The following is a 22,133-nucleotide window of genomic DNA, read 5'->3' as shown; positions in this document are numbered from 1 at the left end:
TCCCCTTGTGCTCTTTTCTGTTCTGAAAGACTAAAAAGGTTCTCAACCTCTCAGTGTAGGACATTCCTTTAAGTCCTAGAATGCAACTGGTTGCTCTTCTCTGGACTTATTCCAGAGCAGCAATGTGTTTTTTGTAACATGGTAACCAAAACTCTACACAATGGTTAGTATGAGGCCTAAGTAGTGCATTATGCAATTGTAACGTGACATCCTTTGATTTGAATTCTCTTTAATAATAAAAGAGCCCTTTTATTAGTTTTTGTTACGCTTTTATGGATTCCCCATATTATTTGCAAGATGTAAGTGATGTCAACATAAACATCCAAGTCTTTTTCATAAGTGACCTTGGGGCTGTTTCATGAAACAGGTTTAACTTATTCAGGATTTTCTCAAATTAGTCTGAGTGAATTAACCTGATAACTTTTTTTCAGGATTTCTCTGGTTTCACAAAAGCAAACTAAGATTTAAAGTTATCTGGTTAAAGCGATTCATGCTTAAACAGTCTGACTAACTGCTCCACACTGTAGTAGGCAGAAAGGGTCAAACATAAAATCCTTCATCCATGTAAACAAAACCATGCAAAAACATGCTTCTCATTCCATGAATTACGGCTCTTTATATTTATAAAATCTGTAGGAATGGTGAGGAGCTATACTGTAGCCACGCATGGCAGAGAATTGCTGATAAATAGATTGTAGAAGTTAATTATGAAATGCAGTTAAATATCTCAGGGTAATGCAAAACTATAAAAACTTGCACGAGGATGCATGTATTGGCATTACTTAATTTACATCATTGTTGTGAAGTTGTACCATATTTTTTTATGCAGCAGTAATGTATGCATTTATAGTCGCTGGATCACAATGGGAGGATCTGGTAGCAGGTCAAGCCAAAGTGCAGGAGTATCATCCACAGTGGTACTGTACAGTACAGTGTAGTTCAGTCCTCTGAATGAAAATGTTCCCTAATTTTATCCAACAAGAATAAGCCTGAGCAGAGTAAGACTGGACGAGGAATCATCATTACCAGCAACACAATAAAGAATGTATTCCTTTAGTGGGATATTCTCTTTTTTCCACAACATTTTTATGGTGTTAATCAAGTTGTTTAGGTAAGGTTTCCCCCCAAGTTGCAGAAAGTCAGAAAGGGGAACTGCAACACTATTTTTGTGTTTCGGGCTTAGAAAGTCTCGGCATTGATGAGTGCAGTTCAAAACACCATAAAAGTCAAATGTACACAGTAACTTGAAAAGCCCCCAATTTACATGACAAAATAGATGAAATTGCCAGGTATGTGCAGTGTCTTCAGAATGAGGCAACAAAACTTCCGGTGCTGCAAATGGGACTGTTACATTGTAAAGAAGAAGGCTTGTGAATACAACTCTTTTAATCCGATTGAAATATTAATATATATATAATATATTGAATATCTCGATTTCGAGGCTGTTTTGCTGACAATACTACTTGTTAACTTTGCATGCAGATCATGTTGGATCGTACATCACATTACATTGATCATTACAGTGACTAGTGAACAGGAAGGGCCACTTCACATCGCAATTCGTGCAAACTTTCACTCTCACCTGGGGCGAGACCAGGAGTTTCCAACATGACGACTTGTAAACTCCACAAGGTAGACAAAATTGACAAATTTCAAATTAAGCACACAATTTTGTATACTGTCAATGAATTTATTTTGTTACCGAGATTTAATAACTGGTCTGAGAAACTGGAGCTGCAGTTCCCCTTTAAGCCAAGTAATTTTTGTAGATCACATTAGGTAAATGAAATTAGAAAAAATATGTATCCTAAAAAAATTGTAACTATTTCACTAGAATAATGTTCAGTACTGATGTCTCACTCAGCTCTGCCACCATGTTAATCCAGATGACTGGAAGAAAGGTCATCACAGGGTACAGGTGGAGGGGAGGATCTCTGTCCTTCTTAAGGGTTGCATGTTATGCAGCATATGTGACATGACAATGATGCCACGTCCTGTCCGGGGGTACCCTCAATCCGAGTCATGTACGTGTTGCTGATGTGACACCATGCATAAGATACTCCATAATGGGGAAACCATATGATGATGGAAACCGTACATTAGAAACGTCTAAATCTAGGTAACGCCCATTGTAGACACACACATTTAATTTTTTTTTTTGCTGGAACTGTCTGAAAGTTTGTATTGTCTTTTGTGTAATCAATGTTTGTTTTTTGGTCTAGAATTTTATTTTTAACTTATTCATTGTTGCTGTGAATTGATTTTCGGTTAAACAATCAGTCTCGATTGGCTTTCCAGGGGCTTTAGTGAGGATGTCTGTGCAGTCTACCTATTATATTAGGAAATGCTGCAGGGAATGTTTAGATCAAGGGAAATAGCTACAGGACAGAGAGGCTACATTTACAGTGGATAGAGGAGAATATTACCAGCCATTTCATGAAACCTCATTTTAGATTCACTGATGTATATTTGTGTATAATAACATATAGTTGGGAAATGTTATGAATGCATTCAAAAACTGTTTCTTTTCCTATTGCACAACAAACTGTTGCTTTACTAAAGCACTCCGAGTTGCCAAAAGTAAAAAACTGCACCAGTCACCCGCACCAGGAATCTTTGAACAGAGTTTGAATTTCTTTTAACTCTGAGCTGTGACGAGCAGTACTAATTTTGTATGAGCTTAAGAGATCATTAATGTAAACTATATCGTCTTTCCTATTAAAAATTATAACCCACTGTATTTGGTGTATTTGTATTTGGTGATTTCTACACTTTTATTCTGTCTGCGAAGCTCTAATGTCAGTTGAACTCCTGAAGAAAAGTGATGTTGTAGTTGTTTTTTGCAGGGGACTAATTGGTCTGTGAGTGGAGATCATTACCACAAACTAAGTTTGACTTAACCTGATGTGGAGCAGGTTAAGAATAGATAATGTTGCTATAGTTACTTAACCAGATACAGTTCAATCTTACTTTGTGAATCCATAAATCCAGACTTTTGTCAACATTTACTTAGGTTATTCGGTTAACCGAGTAATCTTGCTTTGTGAAACAACTACCTCTTCTATCTCATAATTTTCCATTTTGTGTTTAGTTTATTTTTACTGCCTGCATGCAAGCCCTTGCACTAATCCATGTTTAATGTCATCTACATCCACAATGGTGATGCATGTTCTTTTTTGAGAATCAAGTTGAACGCCTAAAATACAAAAAGGGTTGCGTAATGCTGGCACATCTTTTAATAAGAGGAATGGTGCCCCAACCTCTATCACCCCATTTGCCCCGAGTTCAAGCACTGTTTGTACCCCAGTGTATAGTTTCTGTTTATAGCTCCGTAGAGCCATGGAACTACAAAAACGGAATTCTCAGTGCAGATGGTGCAGTGAGTTAAAATACCATAGAAATGTCACTGAATAAACATTCGTTTTTATTTGGTCTATATTCGGTAACACTGATGGATTAAATTACGTCTGTGAACAGCTGATGCCAGCCCTAAATACATCAGTAACATTTTCTCCTGGGTGAATGAAAACAATGTAAACTTGATTTTGTGCCAGGCACAATTCTGTGCATATTTCCATTTTCCTTGGTAATCAGTGTGTGCAATATGATTAGGTAGACTAATGGAAGAAAGATCTTTTTCATCTCATAAAATGAAAATTTATTTTTCCTGGAGTTTTTAAACACTTTATTAAGAGCTGTGTAGTCTGCCAATTTTTTTGTCTGTAGACTTTCAAGTTGACCCATTGTTTTGCATTTGAAAATGGAACTTAAATTCTTATTGCATCATATGCTTTTTGAAATGTATGTTTGCCCTTATGTTTTAAGATGATACTTAGTAATAACTTTAAAAAAAGATTATATATTGTACATTTTAATGGGTAGTAATACTACAGTATTCTTTATTTTGCCCTTGTGTTTGGAATTATGACTGAATACTTCAGAATTCCCCCGTATAAGGCACACAGATTATCTCTGTGGCTTGTGTTTGGCTGATCTGAAGAAGTAATTATGACAAAGAAATCTATTAATTAAAATCTACTAGAAAATAAAACAAACACAAAACATGTGAAAACTTTCCCAAGTAACAAATATAGATAAAAAATCTTCAGACTGAAAATTTAAATATTCTCTGTCTTGTATAAGACATAAAAGACGCACTCGCCTCAAGTTTTTCTTCGTTTCCAAACCCGCTGCGTTATTTTTCTGAGGTCTGTTTAAAGATGTGTTTTTTTGCCATGGTACTAATGGATGAAATGGGATGTTGCTTTCATCAGCTTTGCTGGTTAAATGAATCACTTGGCCTTTGTCTCTGCTTTTAACTTCAGTAAGAACTGGATGTGGTTGTTTATTAATTGGAATCTTCTCAAAAGAGCTTAGTCAATCCATGCCTACCTCTTAGAAGAAAATGTCATGCCAGATTATTTTTTGTCACCTAAAAGAAGCACTTGCATTCCTGTCATATCTTAAAAACAGACAGCGGTTATTAAAGTTCTTATCACCTGCTTTAATAATGAAATTGTTGGGATTAAGTGTTTAGTGGGCAAAATCATCCTTGGTGTTAGTTGTCTTTAACTATAATAGAATAGCCCAGTTGGTAAGCATCTGAAGTATTAGTACATTAGCACTTGGATTATAGCACTATTGTTGTAATTGCTTGTTTCAGTAATCTTAATGTTCCTACTTGACTGACAGTAATGATTTTCTTTTGAATGTTTCTCACTCTTTTGTCATCACATTTATTTAGTTGTTGTAACTGGGTAGTAAAACGGTAAAAAAGCAACATGTTTAGTAGTAAAGATTTAAATAAAGTAGTATTTCTTCAATGAAGAAACTCTGTAAGTGTATGTTTTAACCATTAAGCTTTCTCTTGTATTATCTGAAAAATTCATAAAATCTTGCAAATACTGCATATGACAAGTCTGACACTTATTGAATGTAATGTCCTCTGTGAGTGCATAAAGATTATTTTTGTCAGTAGCTTAGTTTTAGCTAGAGATAGATTTCAAACTCCCCTTACATGTCTCTCTTCATATGAAGACTTCTTTGGTATTCGAGAAAACTGTGTAAAAATGCGGATTTCAAATGTTTAAATGATAGATCAGACATTTAAAAACACCTTATATATGTCCCCGAGGATGTTCCTAGGGGCTTGTTACTTTTTATGAGAAGTGTATTTCATGTGCCTGTTTTTTCTTGTTTTACATAATTTTTAGCTTTCCTCCGTCTTTCTCAGTGGCTGTTTTTTTTCCACATAAGAAACTTGATTTCTTCAAGCTTTTCTTTGAAACACTCATACACTCATCACCTAATGTGTAAATAACCCCTTGGAAAGTTTCCCAGTGTTCTAGCACTATGGACTATGTGCCAGAAACCCAGACAAGATTTTTTTCAGTGTATACATTTTACTGTGTTTGCAGTACTGGTGTTTTATGCAAGAGACCTTAAAGTACAGTGAAAACTGCAAGCCTGAAAAATAAGATGAATGTAACGCATGGTTACTTTAAGCCTTTATAGAATTTTTCTCCCTTTTGCATGGTGTGACACAAGTACCCACAGAGAATCAAGGGTCATGTGTCATTATAAAATCTGTTTAAAATCTTTTCACTGTTTGAAATCATGAGGTCAAGAACACCTATAATTCCAGATTCAACGTTAGTCCCATTGGAAGAATACTTAATTTCATACTAAATCATGCTAGCGTTCTTATTGTCTGGAATAGAGGTGCATGATGTATCGGAGGCCGATATTTTATTTTCTGATATATAGGAAAATTTAATTATTATTATCGTTCTGATATTGGAATTACAGCTGATAATTACAACCAATAATGTGGCGCCCTATTTTTATGTGTGTGCACTGATGCAGTAGACTGGGTACAGTACAGTTTCTGCAGAGTGAAAATGTCACTTTTTAATCAATGATCCATCTTTACAGAGTTTAAGCTTTCTTACCCTCATTACACATCAACTGTGGATTATAGTGTGAACTTGTTTTAAAATATAAAAAAGTAAAATGATGGGTTATTGGTATCTGTTTCGGCTGTTAATTATTGGTTATCGTTATTGTCCCAGAAATTCCTTATCGGTGCATTCCCAGTCTGGAATTGTCTTCACTATTACAGTCATTGAAATATGGAGGTTTATGGATATCTAATAAGACTAAATAGTTTTTTAAAAGATTATTGACGACAAGGAATGTGAAAAGAAATTCTGTAAGTCCTGTTCTTTGTATCTTTTAACGAAATATCAAGTTGACTGGAAAGTCAGATATGCTTTCTGATATGTCCTGCCACTAATCTGAGTGCCAAATATAGTGAATTTTGCACTAACGATGAAATAAGAACAAAAATTATCCAGGCTTCTGTTGTAGTTTTGTTTCAGATTCAGTTTGACCTAACCAAGCTGATTTGCAGTGAGATGTAAAAGATGCAGCTGCTTCCCTAAACAGAAACTTTGCTTATATACTTTTTTTTTAAATATTTTTAGTGAAGCACACTTGCTGTGTTTTAAAAATGTCATTTGTAAATGTCATAGGTTAAAATTTTGTGGTTGAGTTTAGATATACATCATGTAAGCTTCCATGTCATGTTTTGGGACCTGCAGGGTTCAGTGAAATGAATAATCTTCAGGCTGTCGCCCAGCCACCAAATGCTTGGTTTGCAAATGGGATGATGCTGGACACCTACAGTATCTAGAGCTAGGAACTTCTTCAGTGGACAAAATGATTCATAGAAGTAATTTGCTTTCCAGTGACAGGTCTGAGCTTAAACTATTGCTCAACAGAACATCACTTGTTTTGCATAATTATGCATTTTTATGTGATTGATGTCTGTTATGATAATTTTGTTTATCAATGTTAATTTAATTGTAATAGAGCAGCTGTGTCTCTCAGCTGTCTGTGACGTTTCTGCTGCGCAAGACTGTGTGGCTTGGAGACGTGTCAGGAAGAGAAAAAGTTCAGGCATTTTTACCAGACTGCGAAAGGAAGATATACTGCAGCTGTAGTCAGCCATTACTCTCTCAATAAAAAGGTTCAGAACATGTCTAAGAGGTCTAATCTGCTACTCAGGGATTCAGACATTTTTTGGGGATTCATAAGAATTAGACTAGGTAAAAGGTTAGAATTTTCCATAGAATTGTGGGTTGTCTCTTCAATAGGTGAAAAGGGAGAAGTGGGTTATGTTATCCTTATAAAGGCGTCCTTACAAAAGATTGCGATGGGACAAACCAGGTTACCAAAGTTATTGTGAAAAGTTTTTATATCAGGACTGGTCCAGCCTTAGCCCTAGTTTCACAGTTCCCCACTGTTGATCATTTTATTCAGGTTACAACAAATGGAAATAGAAATTCTATAACAGAGGGTTCAAGTGTGTAGGTCCTTCCAACATCACATGACTAAGTTACGGGGAACTTCCACATTAACGTATATGTTGCTTTATCATTTAATTATTGTAGTGAAATTTGTGAGGTATTTTTATTTATTAGTGTAGGTACAAATTAGCTTTACTAGGTTGATTAATGTTGTCAGGACTACAATCTTTCAGCTCAATTTTGTCATCTTATATCTTTAAAGGGTAACTGCACTTCCAATTTTTCACACCAGTTATTAATTCTCGATAAAATAAATTCATTGATGGTATAATAAATTGTATAAATTTCGAATGAAGCACAAAATTGTCAACTTTGTGAAAGTACTGCAAGTCTCCATGTTGTCACAAACCCTTGGTCTTGCCCTGGGCAAGTGAGAATTTGCACGAATTGTGACGTGATACAGCCCTTCCATTATTGATCATGACACGTTGGACCAGATGGAAACACAATAAGCTAAACTTTGTATAATTGTGTAGTTCCTGGGTTTCCAAAACTGCTGTTTCCTTGCTGAATCATCACAGAAATCTTTGTGATTACCTTGCATGCTGAGTCTTAAGTGTTACGCTTTTCAGAAGCTCATTGCTTGCTTTTTGTGGCTTTTGGTTGTCTAGTTTGAAGTTCCTATTTTAGCTGCATGTGTTGTACTTTAATTTTATGGGTGAACTGCACTCAGTTCCCCTTGTTGGCCTCCAGATGTTCCTCTGAAATGCTGTTGAAAGGCTTCTTGAGGCAGAACAGATGCATGTCTGTGTGTGGCTTATTATCATTTTTTTGCAAAGTTTTTTTTAATGTAAAAAATAAGACAACTTTATGTTTTTACTCCTGTGTGCTGTAAAAAAATTGTGGAGATAACCTGTGGTGAACAAAGTTAATTCTGAAACTTTTAAACATATACACATTTCACTCACTTTTTTTCACATCATGTGAAGATGGCCAGTTGCGACCATCTCGGCACTGATCAGCTCAGTACTGTTTTCTCTTTTTTATGTTAAGCTTCATATAATGTATCTGTCTTTTCTACATGCTCCATTCTTAGGATAAGAAGTTAATGAGTGGAGGATTTCAGCTTTCCTTGCCTTTCTGTAGTATTAATTTGAATTCCAGTTATTCATTTGAATTCCACGATCATCACAGTGCAGTCCACCATCAGATTGTCAGACTTTCATTTGCATATTGACTTTTATTGGTTACTTGACACTTGCTGTTTATATTTTCATGCACTAGTGTGACATGACCATCACATTATTTATCTTGACAGTGGTTTTATGAATGAGGTAGAAGAGCTGTCACAGTGTTTTAATGGGCAAAGCCATCTGTTTATAAGAATATCCACAAATGTGTTTTGTTATGACCGGTATCATCACATGTAATAAGATGTCACCTTATACAATACTTGGAATACACTGCACCACCACCATTACTGCAGTGCAATATTAGTATTATATATAATTTGCTGGAAAGGATTTCAAACAGTGAAATCTAAACAGGGATTTTCCTTATGAATTTTTATGTTTTTGAATGTAAAAAACTTGACTGATAAGTACATCTCTTATAATTTGTAATAAAGTTTATTCAGTTCTCCCATATTTGACAAGTTAACATTGATAGTAAAATGTATTGGGACAATTGGCAGACAGTTGTATGAACAATTTATCTACCTGTTTCACTTGGATTTCAGTGTTTGGAATATGTAGTCCAAAGCCACGAAAATGAAAACCGAAGATCTGTGTTAAAAGTAATGTTGTAAGTGAAGGAAAAGAAAAACTCAACCATAGAACTATAGCACCAATATACTAAAGAAGAAAGTAATATGCTAAAGAAAAAAGAAACCACAGGTATAATCTCCAGTGAGACAAGAATGTCTACATCTGATGACACACAAATGATCAGAGCTGTTGAGAACCCTGAAACTGACAGTAGTGAAATCAGCCGCCCGAGTGCATGAGGAAACGGTATCAAAATCCACGGTTCACAGAAGACTTGAGACAACAGAATTAAAAAGACTTCTGAGGTGGATGTATTAGCATTACAGTGATCTAAAATGTATGGCCCAGTGAAACCAAGGAGTATTTCAGGAGAAAACAGTAGAAAAGTTTAGACAGGTCAAGTCATTCTCCAGATTTAAATCCAATAGAGCGTGCATTTTACACGCTGAAAAAAATGTCAGAACACCTAAAGAATAGGCCACTGGAAATGACTATAGGTAAGACTTGACATACATCTGAGTTGATTACGCTAAGAGTTTGATGAGGTCAGTGGTTTCCAGACTTCATGCAGTTGCTTCCTCAAAGGGACATGCAGCTAACTTTCCACTCTGAAATTGACTCAAAGTGAGTGTTGAGTTTTCTTTTTTTTCCGTGTTCAAGTAAAAATACTTGTTCAATTTGTCCCAGTAGTCATGTTCATTTGAAATCGCTGTGTTGAGCACAAAGTATGTTTTTGTTCTAATATGATTGAAAATATGCTGGCACTTAAAACGGCTGTTGTTCATTCCAATTGATTTTATGATAACAAATATAGACTGATTGTAAAGCAAAAGTAAGTTTTGAGTTTTCTGTCCTTATACCTATAAAGGTTATTATCATAACTATGATTTTTATCTTTGCTGCGCTTTTTCAAGTTATCCCTGTATGTTACTATATAGTTACATATTTTCCTAAGTGCGATATTGGCCTGAATACTCACTTTTAGGGTACTACATTTTCAGTTTAGCACTGTAACATTAGGATAGCCTGTTACTTCATTCACAAGTTTCTCTATGTGTACTATCAACCTCTGTAAATCCAAGTGCCTGCTGTAAACCTCTACAAAGCTCTATTTTTCTTTGTGCTTTAAAAAAAATCAACCAAGGATGTTTAATTATTATTTTTACTTTCCTTTTATTCTCTAGGTCTCCGTTTGACCAAACAGTACTTATTGTCAACAACCACAGCAAAGCTCTTTCTCAGTCCTTTGAGAACTTATTTGATGATACCACATTTGGCCTTGTTCAGGTAGGTGCTGTTTTTCAATGCTTTCAGTTGCCTCGTGGCTTGCATAACACAGCAGTGTTGTTTTTAATAATAATAATAATAATAATAATAATAATAATAATAATATCACTTTATTAACCCTTTACAATTTCTTGCATTAGGAATTGTCTTTTCGCATACCCCAGCTTGCTCTCCATTAGACACACAGATACACAGATAGTGAGAGAGCCTGGGTTCAGAGCGCAGGGTCTGCCATTGTATGGCGCCCCCGGAGCAGTTGGGGTTAAGGGCCTTGCTCAGGAACCCAACGGAGTGGGATTCCTCTGCCGGCTGCGGGATGTGAACCGGCAACCTTCCAGCCACAGGCGCAGATCCTTAGCCACAGAGCCACCGCTCCGCCCCAATTTAATGAATTTTTAATTTTAATTTTTTGAAGGAGGCACTAAACTTCTTGTGTGAAGCTTTGGTGGTGACTTTGTAACTAGTAGCCTCTCAGGCAAAACTTAATGAAAAACTAAACTGTTTTAGAGTAACTCTTTCTTTAAGTACTGTAAGCAAGTGCTGGGCATGCATAAGCTTCAGATAGACCAGAAAACTGCTTCAGATATACCAGAAATGCAAACAGTGCACACTGCTAGTTAGACAGGACACGCTCAGGATATCCATGTGAAGGCACAGGCCTGTATTGCACAAAGGGACAGATTTGATAGTTGTTCTGTCGTAATATGCGGAAGATCACATCTATTCACAGAGCACAGCAAGTGAACAGTGATTTTATATAGTTAAATTACTCAATAACACCTGTTTAAAGCTATGATGCCAAAAGAGAAGATGTTTGAGTATTTTGTAATATTAAAAAAGAAGCATATTAATTTTTTTTTCCACAGAAATTTAAAAAAGATCCATATACAACAACATTGGGAGGCTTTTCTAAAGTCACCAACTACTTATTTGATGCTTTTCGGGGACAAGATGCAGAACATCTGCAGCGCCCAGCTTCAGAAGTGGCTGACCTTCTCAGTGAAGCCATTCCAGGGCTAGAAATTAATCACCAGGAGGAACCAGGCTTTGAAGTCATCACAAAAGTAAGTGATTTTTATTTTTATAAAATGCTCGCAACATTCATATGTTTAATGGGCTGAAGATCCTGAGCTTTCCTGTCATGTCAGCCCACTTGGATAAGTTCATATTAATATTGGGTGCCAGGGTGTTATTATTTTTGTTTCAAATTTTCATTTTGGACTTCACCAAAGTGCTCATTCAGTATAACACTCATGGAATTTAATACAGTCGAGTTTTTTTTTGGTAGGAGTTGAATACAAAACGTTATGTGTTCAAGGGGTTCAACTTATGTTCTACTAACCTTTAAACTCCTGGCTTTCCACCGGAATTATGAAACTAAAGTTATTTTTATGATCTTATGGTAATCTTGAAACAATACATATAAGGCCTCATTCACTGAATAGTGATAGTGTGATTTTTGTGTGGAAAGTGTCCTTACTGCGTGCCGAGTATGTCTTTATTGTTCATTAATGACATCGCTACTAGTCTCAGTATGTTGAAGAGCTCCTGCATGATTTCATGTTCAGGCCATTTCCATGTAAGAAAGATTGTATGTGTTATGGTCACTTGCATGTCAACGTTCACAAATACATGAAAATAACCATACCAAATGCCCTTTACCAAAGTGTGCTTTACAACGCATGATTCTCAGTGCGTGGCAAGCGAAAGGTTACTCAATGTAGTGTTCAGAAATCCATGGTAGTGTGTGGAAAATTGGAGGTGGTATTGTGTCACTGACCTAGGAGGATAGCACATAAAAGAGCTAAGCACTCTGGCATTTGTTTTATTGTTTTTTAATTTCTTTTTCTCTGTGTTGTTGTTCCATAATGTATATTTATTCTACATTAAAGAAGGAACAAAAGAGCTGTAAAGAGAGCAGGGAAAAGGGGTGAGGTAAAGAGTATTTCAGTCCAGGAAGACATTCTGGTCTTCTGCAATGTTTTGTCTGCAAAGTATGTAACGGATAAAACAAATAGAGAACAAATTCTTGGAGCTGAGGACCAACTTTATATGCAAACCATTCCAAAATGTATGTCTGTTACATTATTATATAGTTACACGTTATATTACACACGGGATTGAAGAAGGAATTTACAAGTTCGATTCAAGTAAGCTGTGCTTACAATTAATTAAGCATCCACAGCATAATTGATTAGGTGCGGTAATAGTATCAAGTAATTAAAAGTGAATCTAACTCCAATTACAGTGATGTTTTACTAAGCATTTTCAAATGTAGCGGTGTAGCTAATTATTGAAAAAGCAAGAATTAGAAATTAATCTGAGGGAAATAATGATGTTGAACAAAAATATTAGATATACTGATGTTTATTCAATATTCAAAGGTTCTGTTAACAATTACTTTCTCTGCTTTGTGCTGCAGGAGGAGGAAGTGTGTCTGTATAGAGTAAGATGCTCCTCCCGCCCTCAGAGTCCTGTTTAGGATCGTCAGTTTCACATCACGCTATTGTACATTAACATGTGTAAGAAATACTTTCAATTTGTTAAAGCTTTTTTTTTTAGTTTAATGTTTCTCTTAGCATCAGTCCTACATTGTTTATCCACTAGGCTACATTTGTCATTAAAATCAGATCAGGTTTAATAAGACAATTAGGGTTCTTACAATAAGGTTTTATGTTTTCCTTAACTCCAATATCCAAGATTTGTCCTTGAAAATGTTGCAAGTCCTTGAATTTTTAAGCTGCCAATTTAGGGCCTTCAAAATAATGGAGACGTTTGTTTTTGAATTTGCGATTTTTGTAAAATGAAACAATATTAACTTCCCGCTAACAAATGTGCTGAATGTTTCAACCTGCCAGAGGTGACTTTTGTATATACGCACTGATGCAGTTCGTTGCATTTATTTTTTATTAAATCACAATCCCCATTCCTACCTTAAAATCCAATAAAGAGACAAATGTGTTTTTTCTTTGTGCAAGATCATATCACAATACTGCAATAGCTTAAGAGTGAAATGTTGAACATTATAAAATAGATAAGGTGTAAAATTCAAAATAGAATGATCAACTATTTTTCAATTTTAACAGTGGCCATGGCGATGAATCTTAAGGATTTATGCAGGAAAACTAGCAAATTACTCATTAAGAAGAAGAAATTCCGATAGAAATTGGAAGTAGGATCCGCAGGGAAAGTGGCATTGAGTGGGATGAAGGGCAGAAATGAGATAGTAGCGTCAGTCACTATTTGAACTTGACTTTACCTACTCAACCAAAGTATTATTTCCAAAATTGTTAGTTTTGAAATGACTATACTAAAATATGTAGTTAGGTTTGTTATATTATTATACAATAGTACCAAAAATTGAACTAGTGCATATAAAATAGTACCAATAAATAAATTACATAAAAATGTTTTGTAGATGCAGAGGCACTCCCTGACTTTTGAATGTCGGAGCTGCATGAGTCCAACCTTATTTAAAAAACAGCTTGTGGTTCAGTCTTCTTATGCATCGCCTCTCATGACTTGTCTTATATGTGCCTTGTCTGCAATACTTTTGCTGTGTGTTTGCAGTGTTACCCTTTAATCATACCTGAAAAGTGTTCTAGTCATATAGAAGGTGCTGCAAACATGTGCCATGCAATTACTCTGCAAGAGTACAGTGTAATTATTAATCTACGCTATACTGTAATAATATTGTAATAGTGTAATTTTGTATTACTACAGTACTGTTATAATGTTGATGATTACAAGTGGTATAGTGGTAATTTCCTTTAGTGTTGAAATGCTGTCTTGTGACGTTTTATTGAACTCGTAATATTTAACAACTTTGTTGGACTGATTAATGAATGTAGGTGAATTTTAGAGTTTTAACATGTATAAGAAGTTTTAGAGTTTGATAGGCAGAAGATGTGGCCATTCATTTCAACCATATTTAAAAGATAATTTTGAATTTTCTCAGAGCATGTGGCTGTACTTGATATTTTAGGTGAGATTGTTTTAAAAAGCACTTCTGTTTTGCCCACTTTTATGCTTAACGAGAACCATTTATTTGAAAGCCTCAAGCCTTGAGTTTTTCCGTTGCAGACAATTCTCATCTGAGTTTTCCATCTTTAAAATCAGACCAAAGGCAAAACCTGTCAGTAGTGTCAGAGAGCTGAGTGTCAAGATATATTTCCATCACAAGTTTCAATATTGTTTGAAATCAATAATAACATCTCTGTAATATTTATTATGTATTTTTCACAGTAGAAACTGTTTTAAATGCATCTGGGATCAAACAGTACATGACTAGCTTGCAAATGAATACAGAAGAAACAACTACCCCATTGTGCATTATGTGGGCAAAGAAACCATACAAATAACAGTAAAAAGCTGAGATAAAGCAAAAAACAGGAAGTGAATCATCTTGAAACTGTAAATAAAAAAATAAATTACTTTTTAAAGAAAAATACAAGTTGGAAACTTGTTGAAAATTACTTTTAAAAAGGTTCATAGTTAGGGTCATGAGACCACTAATGTCTTTTCTTATTGGGGTGTTATTTAGAAAAGCAGTGATACATATACACTCATGTATACAGTGCCTTCAGAAAGTATTCAGACCCCTCCACTTTTTCCAAACTTTGTTGTGTTGGAGTGGAATGATGTGGGCTGCAATACCATCCTTCCTTAGTGGAGGCTGGTTGTGAAGGCTGTTTTCAGTGCTACTGGATGCATACATGTGCGATACCATCCAGTACCTCTGTGTGCAAAGTCCTTACTGTTTTGTCACATGGTATTCTTATTAGAACATAAGAATAGGAATTACAACTTAACCATGCTCTAATTATACATATAATTACATTAGTGAATATGGGAGAAACTTTACTTTTGCATTAAGTGTGGCTTTGCTCTACCAGGCATTTTATAGTAGAAATTAGTGATTGAGGACCTAAATGCTTTATTACACGTATCTGGATATGCATTTCTTTTTATTTTTGCAAATTGTGAATAAGAAACTACACACAATATGGGTACAATTAAAAAATAACAGTTCTCCAATGCAACTTATTTATTTTTACTATTTTGCTTTAATTTTCAAACTCAAATATAGTAAAAATAGTTCTTACCATGTCTGACATGTTTAGCTGTGGTTTCAGCATGAATTCAAGCATACAATATTGAAAAGATGGGAGGGAGTACAGTAAGTTGTCTTGCTGACTTACTCTTAAAATGCACAGATAAACTGTACATGATTTATTTATACCTTCAAGATCAGTAAGATATTTTTTGTTTTCACTTGACTGCTGTTGATCCAGTCTTAATTTGCTGGAGTAGAGATATTTACAAATTATATTGGCTAATAAAATAACTTTTTTATTGCCGGTTGAATGAACGAAAGACTTCTATAGGTCAATATTTGGCTAAGACTCTCATTTGATTGAGTTTTTTTTTTAGTTGAAGGTAATTTGATTATTTTTTGTTTAAAATACTTTATTTTAGATAGGTTTAATTGAGTAGTAAGTGACATTATGTGTTTTTAACTGGTCTTTCCTTGTTAAGTTGATTGGAAGCTTCAGGGTCTTCTAGTTTATCGGTCATTAAAATGGTCTCTGATAGGTGTTTATCCATTAACAATAATGCTGTGTATATTTAATATTTTATCTCAAGACATAGTATTAAAATGTATCATTATAATCTCAACAATTCAATTGTACTTTATTCTAGCATAAGAGTCACTGAGCAGAAGTGACATCGCCCCCTTGAAACCTCAACATTGTAGAATTCACCTGCTGCAGGAAACCCAGTCTTTTGGCTTAGTGGAGCCCATCAGTGTCTTGGGAGTGGGACTGTGTGCAATCTGATCTCCCCTTGCGATCAAATTCCAGCAGGGGCAGAGCAGAGCTGCAGTCATCACACTCGTACATTTTTTTCCTTCTGTGGTGCAGACTGTTTTTTTTTCCTTGCAATGTCTTTGAGTGATGTTTTGATCAATGAAACACTTGTTCTTTAAAAAAACATCCATTCTATATTTACAAAATTGCTCCCTAGCGTCATAGCTCCATGTAATAGGATATTGCCAGTTGTTTTGGAAAATATGAAGATGAGTCATTCAGTTCATTACCTGGAGTGCTTAAATTCATCACCGCACTTGGATTTTCTGCTCAAATGAAAATTTAATAATTTGCACATTTACACTGAAAAATAATTTCCTGTGTCTCATTTCTTATTTGACTGGATGGTGATAATTAGAGTGAGGTTTATACCTTCTTATAGAGTATTAAGCAGTCATTGTGTTCCTGATTAAGGACAATGTACTTAAAATCCGTCACTGAATGGTGGTTGCACAAAATCCAGTCAACATCTTTGTCTCCAAAACACTGTGCACGAGATCAGAACCAACAGAAATGATTTAAGCTGTGAATTCCTACACCTCTTCACTGAGAATCCAAGTAACTCTCATGCCATTATGATACTGGTGCTCATGGAATCACTGTGGAAACACTGAGACCAAATCAGAAAACCACCTGGGTTATTCACCACACAGAAAAAAGCCCTCGACTATCGGTGGGCATGCTCATAGCTGCTTATGACAACTATTCTCTGGGATTCAGAGGGAACTGCGATGACTGCTTGACCCGCAAAGCTAAGCAAAAGAAAGGGAGCGTTGATCAAAGGTTTTCTGTCCTGCCATAACCGCTGTTCATGACTGCGATTTTGAGCAGTTTAATCACCCACAGTGCAGTGTAGACAGTCCATGAATACATGCTGTTTTAACATCTGAAGTCTGTTTTGGCATGAACAATTTGAATGAGAATCAAATGTATTGTAACGAAACAAAGTGCAAGTGAATGTACTGAATGTAGTGAAGAAGAGACCTTATGACTGGAACCATTTGAAATACCTTGTTCTAGGAACCTACAGACTCATCCTTTTACAACAAAATATCGTTGAATGTTTAATTTACTTAAATTTAAGCACAATGATGAGTTATATAGGGACTAAACTAATTTTTTTTAGAGAGAAATTGAAAATAAAAATGTAGTGAAACATCATATATCAGTGTGGTTAAGACCAGCATACTCATCCGGTAATCCTAGGCAAATGCAGATTTTGTAATTAATTTGTCCTTTTCTTAGTTTCAGATAAGCACTTTGGAGTACCTACTATATTCACGACCTGTTTATTTTAAAGAAATGTATAATTATATCAACATGGCATACAGTGTATATGTCAGGTTCAGTTAAAAAAAAAATCTAGGGTGCTATTTTCATTACACTATTGTACTAAAAAGAATATACAATATCACTGTTCTCTTGCATTTTAAATGCTAATTAATCCGAGTCTGAATCTGAGAAATATGATCTCACACTATACATATTCAGTACACTTTCCATCATTTATTGTTATTGTCTTTAATGTTGGCACCAAAAAATATTTTGTGAACATTTACATGAATTAATGATTTATTTAAATTATTTTTCATTTTTCACAGAGATATATTTAAAATTTTGCTCCCCCCCAAGACCAGATGTCTAATTAATGCTATCCTTGTAAATGAAATGAAAGTATTTATTTACATTTATAAAAACTGAACTGATGGAGAATGAATGGCAGTTTTATACTACAGAATAGGCTGAGTTTTTAACATAATGAATGTCTGTTGTTTTAATTACAGGAATAAAGCCCTCGGTATGAATCTTAATTTATAACCAGAATTATAGATCAAACATTTTGATAGCCTCTGTTATTTAATTAAGTACATCTTTACATGGAATCTCAAAAGGAAAACTAAAGGTTTATTAACATAATAGTTATAAGTGATATAGCTTTATATGTGTTGGGTACCATAACTGGCTTTATGCTCAGTGAATAATTGATGTCCCCCTATGCTTACTTTCTGTATCAGGTTCAATCCCCATGGTAACAGCTAAGTTCTTCAAGCCAAGACCCTTGCTGTTTTTAAGCACACATCCAAATACTAGCCTTACTTGCAGTGTTTGAATGCTTTGAATAATTTTCTTTAATTTGTGTTCTTGATGAGCCCTGTTCTTTGGGTCCGTATTCAATGTGTGTCGGTACTCTAAACACCTCTCTACAAATAGACTTTATTTAGAAATAATATACGTATTAAGGTATATTAAGTAATACACAGTTGTTAAAAAATGTATTGAGTTCTTAGTTGTAGATCTGTAAATTAAAGGCTACACATAGGCTATGACAATATGAAAGTGGTCTGTAAGCTTTCAATACATACTTGTACAGAGTTATCATTATTAGCATTTGTAACATGAAATTCCAAAGAGCACATGCCTTTGACCATTTATTGGATCCTGGCAAGACCTTATAAAAAAAAAAGTCAAATTAGCAAAGTAAAGGCTTGCTTTGAACCTTGCCTATTGATTGATCATTATTAATGGAGGAAAAAAGAAATGCAAATCACAAATCTAAATTTGTAAAAGCAGTGTGAAATTCACACTCCTTTTAGATCCTCTGGAAAGATTTAAATATCTTTACTGATGATTTAACCTTTATAGACTGAGTGAGTGTTTTTGCATAAGCAGTTTTACACTTATTGACAAACGGACATGCAATGTTAATGACTTATTTGCATTTTTCAGATTGATTTAGGCTCAAGGCCAGAAGTTGAAAGAAGAGAACCTGTTTCAATTGAAGAATGGACTGGGAATGTGGACTCTGAAGGAAGAATACAAAATGTTCTTCATTTAAAACTAATTATATTCAAAGGGGTAATTACATTTTATATTAATTGTGACTGCTGTGGCACAATTAAATATTTACTACTTGGTTTACGAGAATAATGTGATGTGACCATCCATATGCCATTGTTTGACTTTGTCGTAAATATATATATATAAACTATATATTATGTGGTAATGTGGCCATTCTATACATTAGTCATTTTTTTTAGTTTACAAAGAAAATATTTTAGGTATTTGTCTATATTTGTGAGTTGGAAGGAACATTATTGCAGTACACAAGCATATGAGCCAGACAAATTAAGGTATCAATTGTATTATGGTATAATATAATGAAATCAGAATCATTATGTAAGGAATAAGTGATTATAATGGGTTTAACTAGTTAGTTTCTGGAACTGGGTTCCCAGCTGGGTGGTTGAAGCCCAAAATCTGGACATCTTCACGAAACAGCTAGACAAAATATTAAATTCTCACCTGAAAGACACACCTGAAGAAGTGTTGTCTCTGAACTAAACTAACAACTAAATGTCGTCTCTTTTCTTTTCAGCATGTAATGAATCTTTACCTTTTCCTTTGCAGCCAGCCTATGCGTCCTAATGCAGCTACCTACTTGAAAATATTAAATTTGTTCAGCTACTAAATACCACATGAGAATGATGTGCCGAAAGGCCTGTTCTTCTTTTTATATACTGTTGTACTTAAGGCTGTGGAAATAATAAGAAATAAGCTAGAGGACCATCTGTATAGCCTTCATATATCATCTGTGATCATCTAATAGTTTCAGCTCTCTTGCTGGGGTTGTTAGGCTGGTCATGATTTCTTTCATCAAGTTCTTGGTTTTTATAAAGGTATTAGCTGCTGATCTGGGATTTCTGAATAGTCCTGGCACCTTTCGAAGTTGGTCAAGAAGCAAAACCCAAACAAAACTCTGGGACTTGTATTTCACTACCCTCTCTCATATAAATAAAACCAGTTAAGTGGGAGCTGAGTAAATTCTGAAAACCCAGAGTTTAAACCATACATGCAATAAAACCATGATTTTATTCCATGGTTTTTATTTCCAAGTTTTAAAATTCTGTGATAACATGGGACCATCTGAAGGGATAGATTTAGGATGTTGAAGGCTGTGCCAAGGTGATTACGTAATTGCTGAAGTGACATTGTAGACAGTCACAAAGTTTTCCCAACATACAGTATGTTTGCCTTAAATTGTTACACAAGTCCAGAAAATAAATCTTGTTGAAAAGCACTTTGAGCAAGTTAAGTAATTCTGGGAATCCCTTATTGAAATCCTTTTGAAAATTCTGTAAAAGGACCTTGTAAATTTATTTTTAAGTTTGTAAGGGATTTCAGCAATATGAACATATCTTGAATTATATAGTAGGGAAAAATGCTATACTGGTATCAAAGTATATTGCTAATTGTAATACTATACTGGTAATGTATTTTTTGTTGCATGTGACCTTAAAAGTATTTTTATATAGTGCCCTAAAGTACTAAAAATCTGAAATGTTTACATAATACATCATAGTGTTTCCAAAATATCTTCCCAATGTATGCAATGACGCAAGAGACAACATTATGCATGTGCTTGATGTTTTCTACATGCACTGTGATTCAAATGTGAAATTTCCAAAACCTCTAATCCATGATTTGTTGTAAGATGGGATATTTTTCAATTTAAAAAATTTGAACTGCTAGGTATTTAGAAAAAGCCAGTTGTGTTTTCTAAAACTCGGCTCATAGCTCAGATCCTTTCAACCAGAGTGGTTGGGGGTGGGGGGGAATAAGGAAATCCTCTGGCTCACCCACACAATTTATCTTTTAACACATCATGGGCAACCCAGTGCTGTGCAGGAGAGGCACGCCCCCCACTGACAGCACCTGCAAGTGCCAGGAAGGCCACAGAGGCTTCTGTGTTGTGCAGACAGCATTGCCCGACTAAACTTTCCATACCCATTGGGCACGAAATACTTGTGACACAAAGCAGATTCAAACCTGGATCATAGATGATCTTGGGCTAGATGTGCCACAGAGGATGCCTAATTGAAACCTTTTTAAATATTCTAATTTTCCTGCTGATTAAATTTTCTGCTAAGACTCATCTTACCACATTTATAGGACCCCTTGCAAGTGAACTCAATTTTCAGTTTAAGGCCAAATCTGAAGTTTTATTATATGGAGATTCACTCTCCAATACAACATCTGTTCTGCTGATATACTTTGTGGCAAATTCTATAATCAGTATTCTACATGACTAACTATATATTTTTCAATTTCTAAAGATGATTGTTCTAAAGATGATGGCATTCACTCTAAAGAATGACTTGATACAGGTTACATACCTGCTTACATAACCCATTGATATATGAAATTGGAAAATCCAAGTTAGTTACTGGTCAGTGGTTGGTTTGATCATTTACAGTATATTTCTGTAAGTCTAGGCTTAAGCTCTTTGCCTTCTAAACCTGTTTATTTCTGTTCATAGATGTATACGTTCTTTATTCTTTAAATGGTACAAATGAACACAAGGTTAATTGCTAAATACATTTTCGTGCTAATGGTCGTAAGACATACTGTAGATATAGTATCACCATATAAAGTCACTCTTTTCAGATTCCTTCTGCTGATTAGGTGTGCCCATAGTCCCTGCTGGAAGGTGAAGAACTCTTTTAGAATGCAGTGATCACTGATGAATTACATATTTTTCTCGAATTGTGGAATCCTCCACACTTCAGTGGTAACACAATAGAAAGATTAAGCAAGAGGCAGCCTAGTAAATTACAAAGTAAATGTCAAGCTGTGCAAGGCATTCTTTTGGCATAAGTTTACATACATTAGCTGCAAAACTACTCAGATGCCTGCAGTCAAATATCCACTGTATTCTCTTTGTCAGACATCTTGAGAAATGCGATCATCTTTTGACCGTCTGATGGAATAATTGGCTGTCAGGCATCTACTGCTTCGAGGATACTGAATGATTTTTGTTTTTGCACACACATGAAAGGATTTTCACATAAGGCATATTTTACTGATTTTTTTTTACAGGAAATAATCAAGAAGAGTGTATT

The 22,133-nt window shown here is 35.0% G+C and overlaps 1 protein-coding gene across 2 annotated transcripts in view; it reads left to right on the top strand.

The window, feature by feature from the left end:
• The window catches only part of tbc1d15 (TBC1 domain family, member 15), a 64,094-nt gene that overhangs the window by 17,682 nt on the left and 24,279 nt on the right, over positions 1-22,133 (top strand). For both annotated transcript variants that reach the window (XM_088644542.1, XM_088644543.1), the window contains exons 6-8: positions 10,261-10,363; positions 11,230-11,427; positions 18,961-19,089. In XM_088644542.1, coding sequence (XP_088500668.1) covers positions 10,261-10,363; positions 11,230-11,427; positions 18,961-19,089 — 430 coding nt within the window. The remainder of the gene's footprint in view (positions 1-10,260; positions 10,364-11,229; positions 11,428-18,960; positions 19,090-22,133) is intronic.

This window comes from Lepisosteus platostomus, chromosome 9 (assembly GCF_059453375.1).
Source record: "Lepisosteus platostomus isolate fLepPlt1 chromosome 9, fLepPlt1.hap1, whole genome shotgun sequence".
Lineage (NCBI taxonomy): Eukaryota > Metazoa > Chordata > Actinopteri > Semionotiformes > Lepisosteidae > Lepisosteus > Lepisosteus platostomus.
This window is presented reverse-complemented; position numbering and strand designations above follow the sequence as displayed.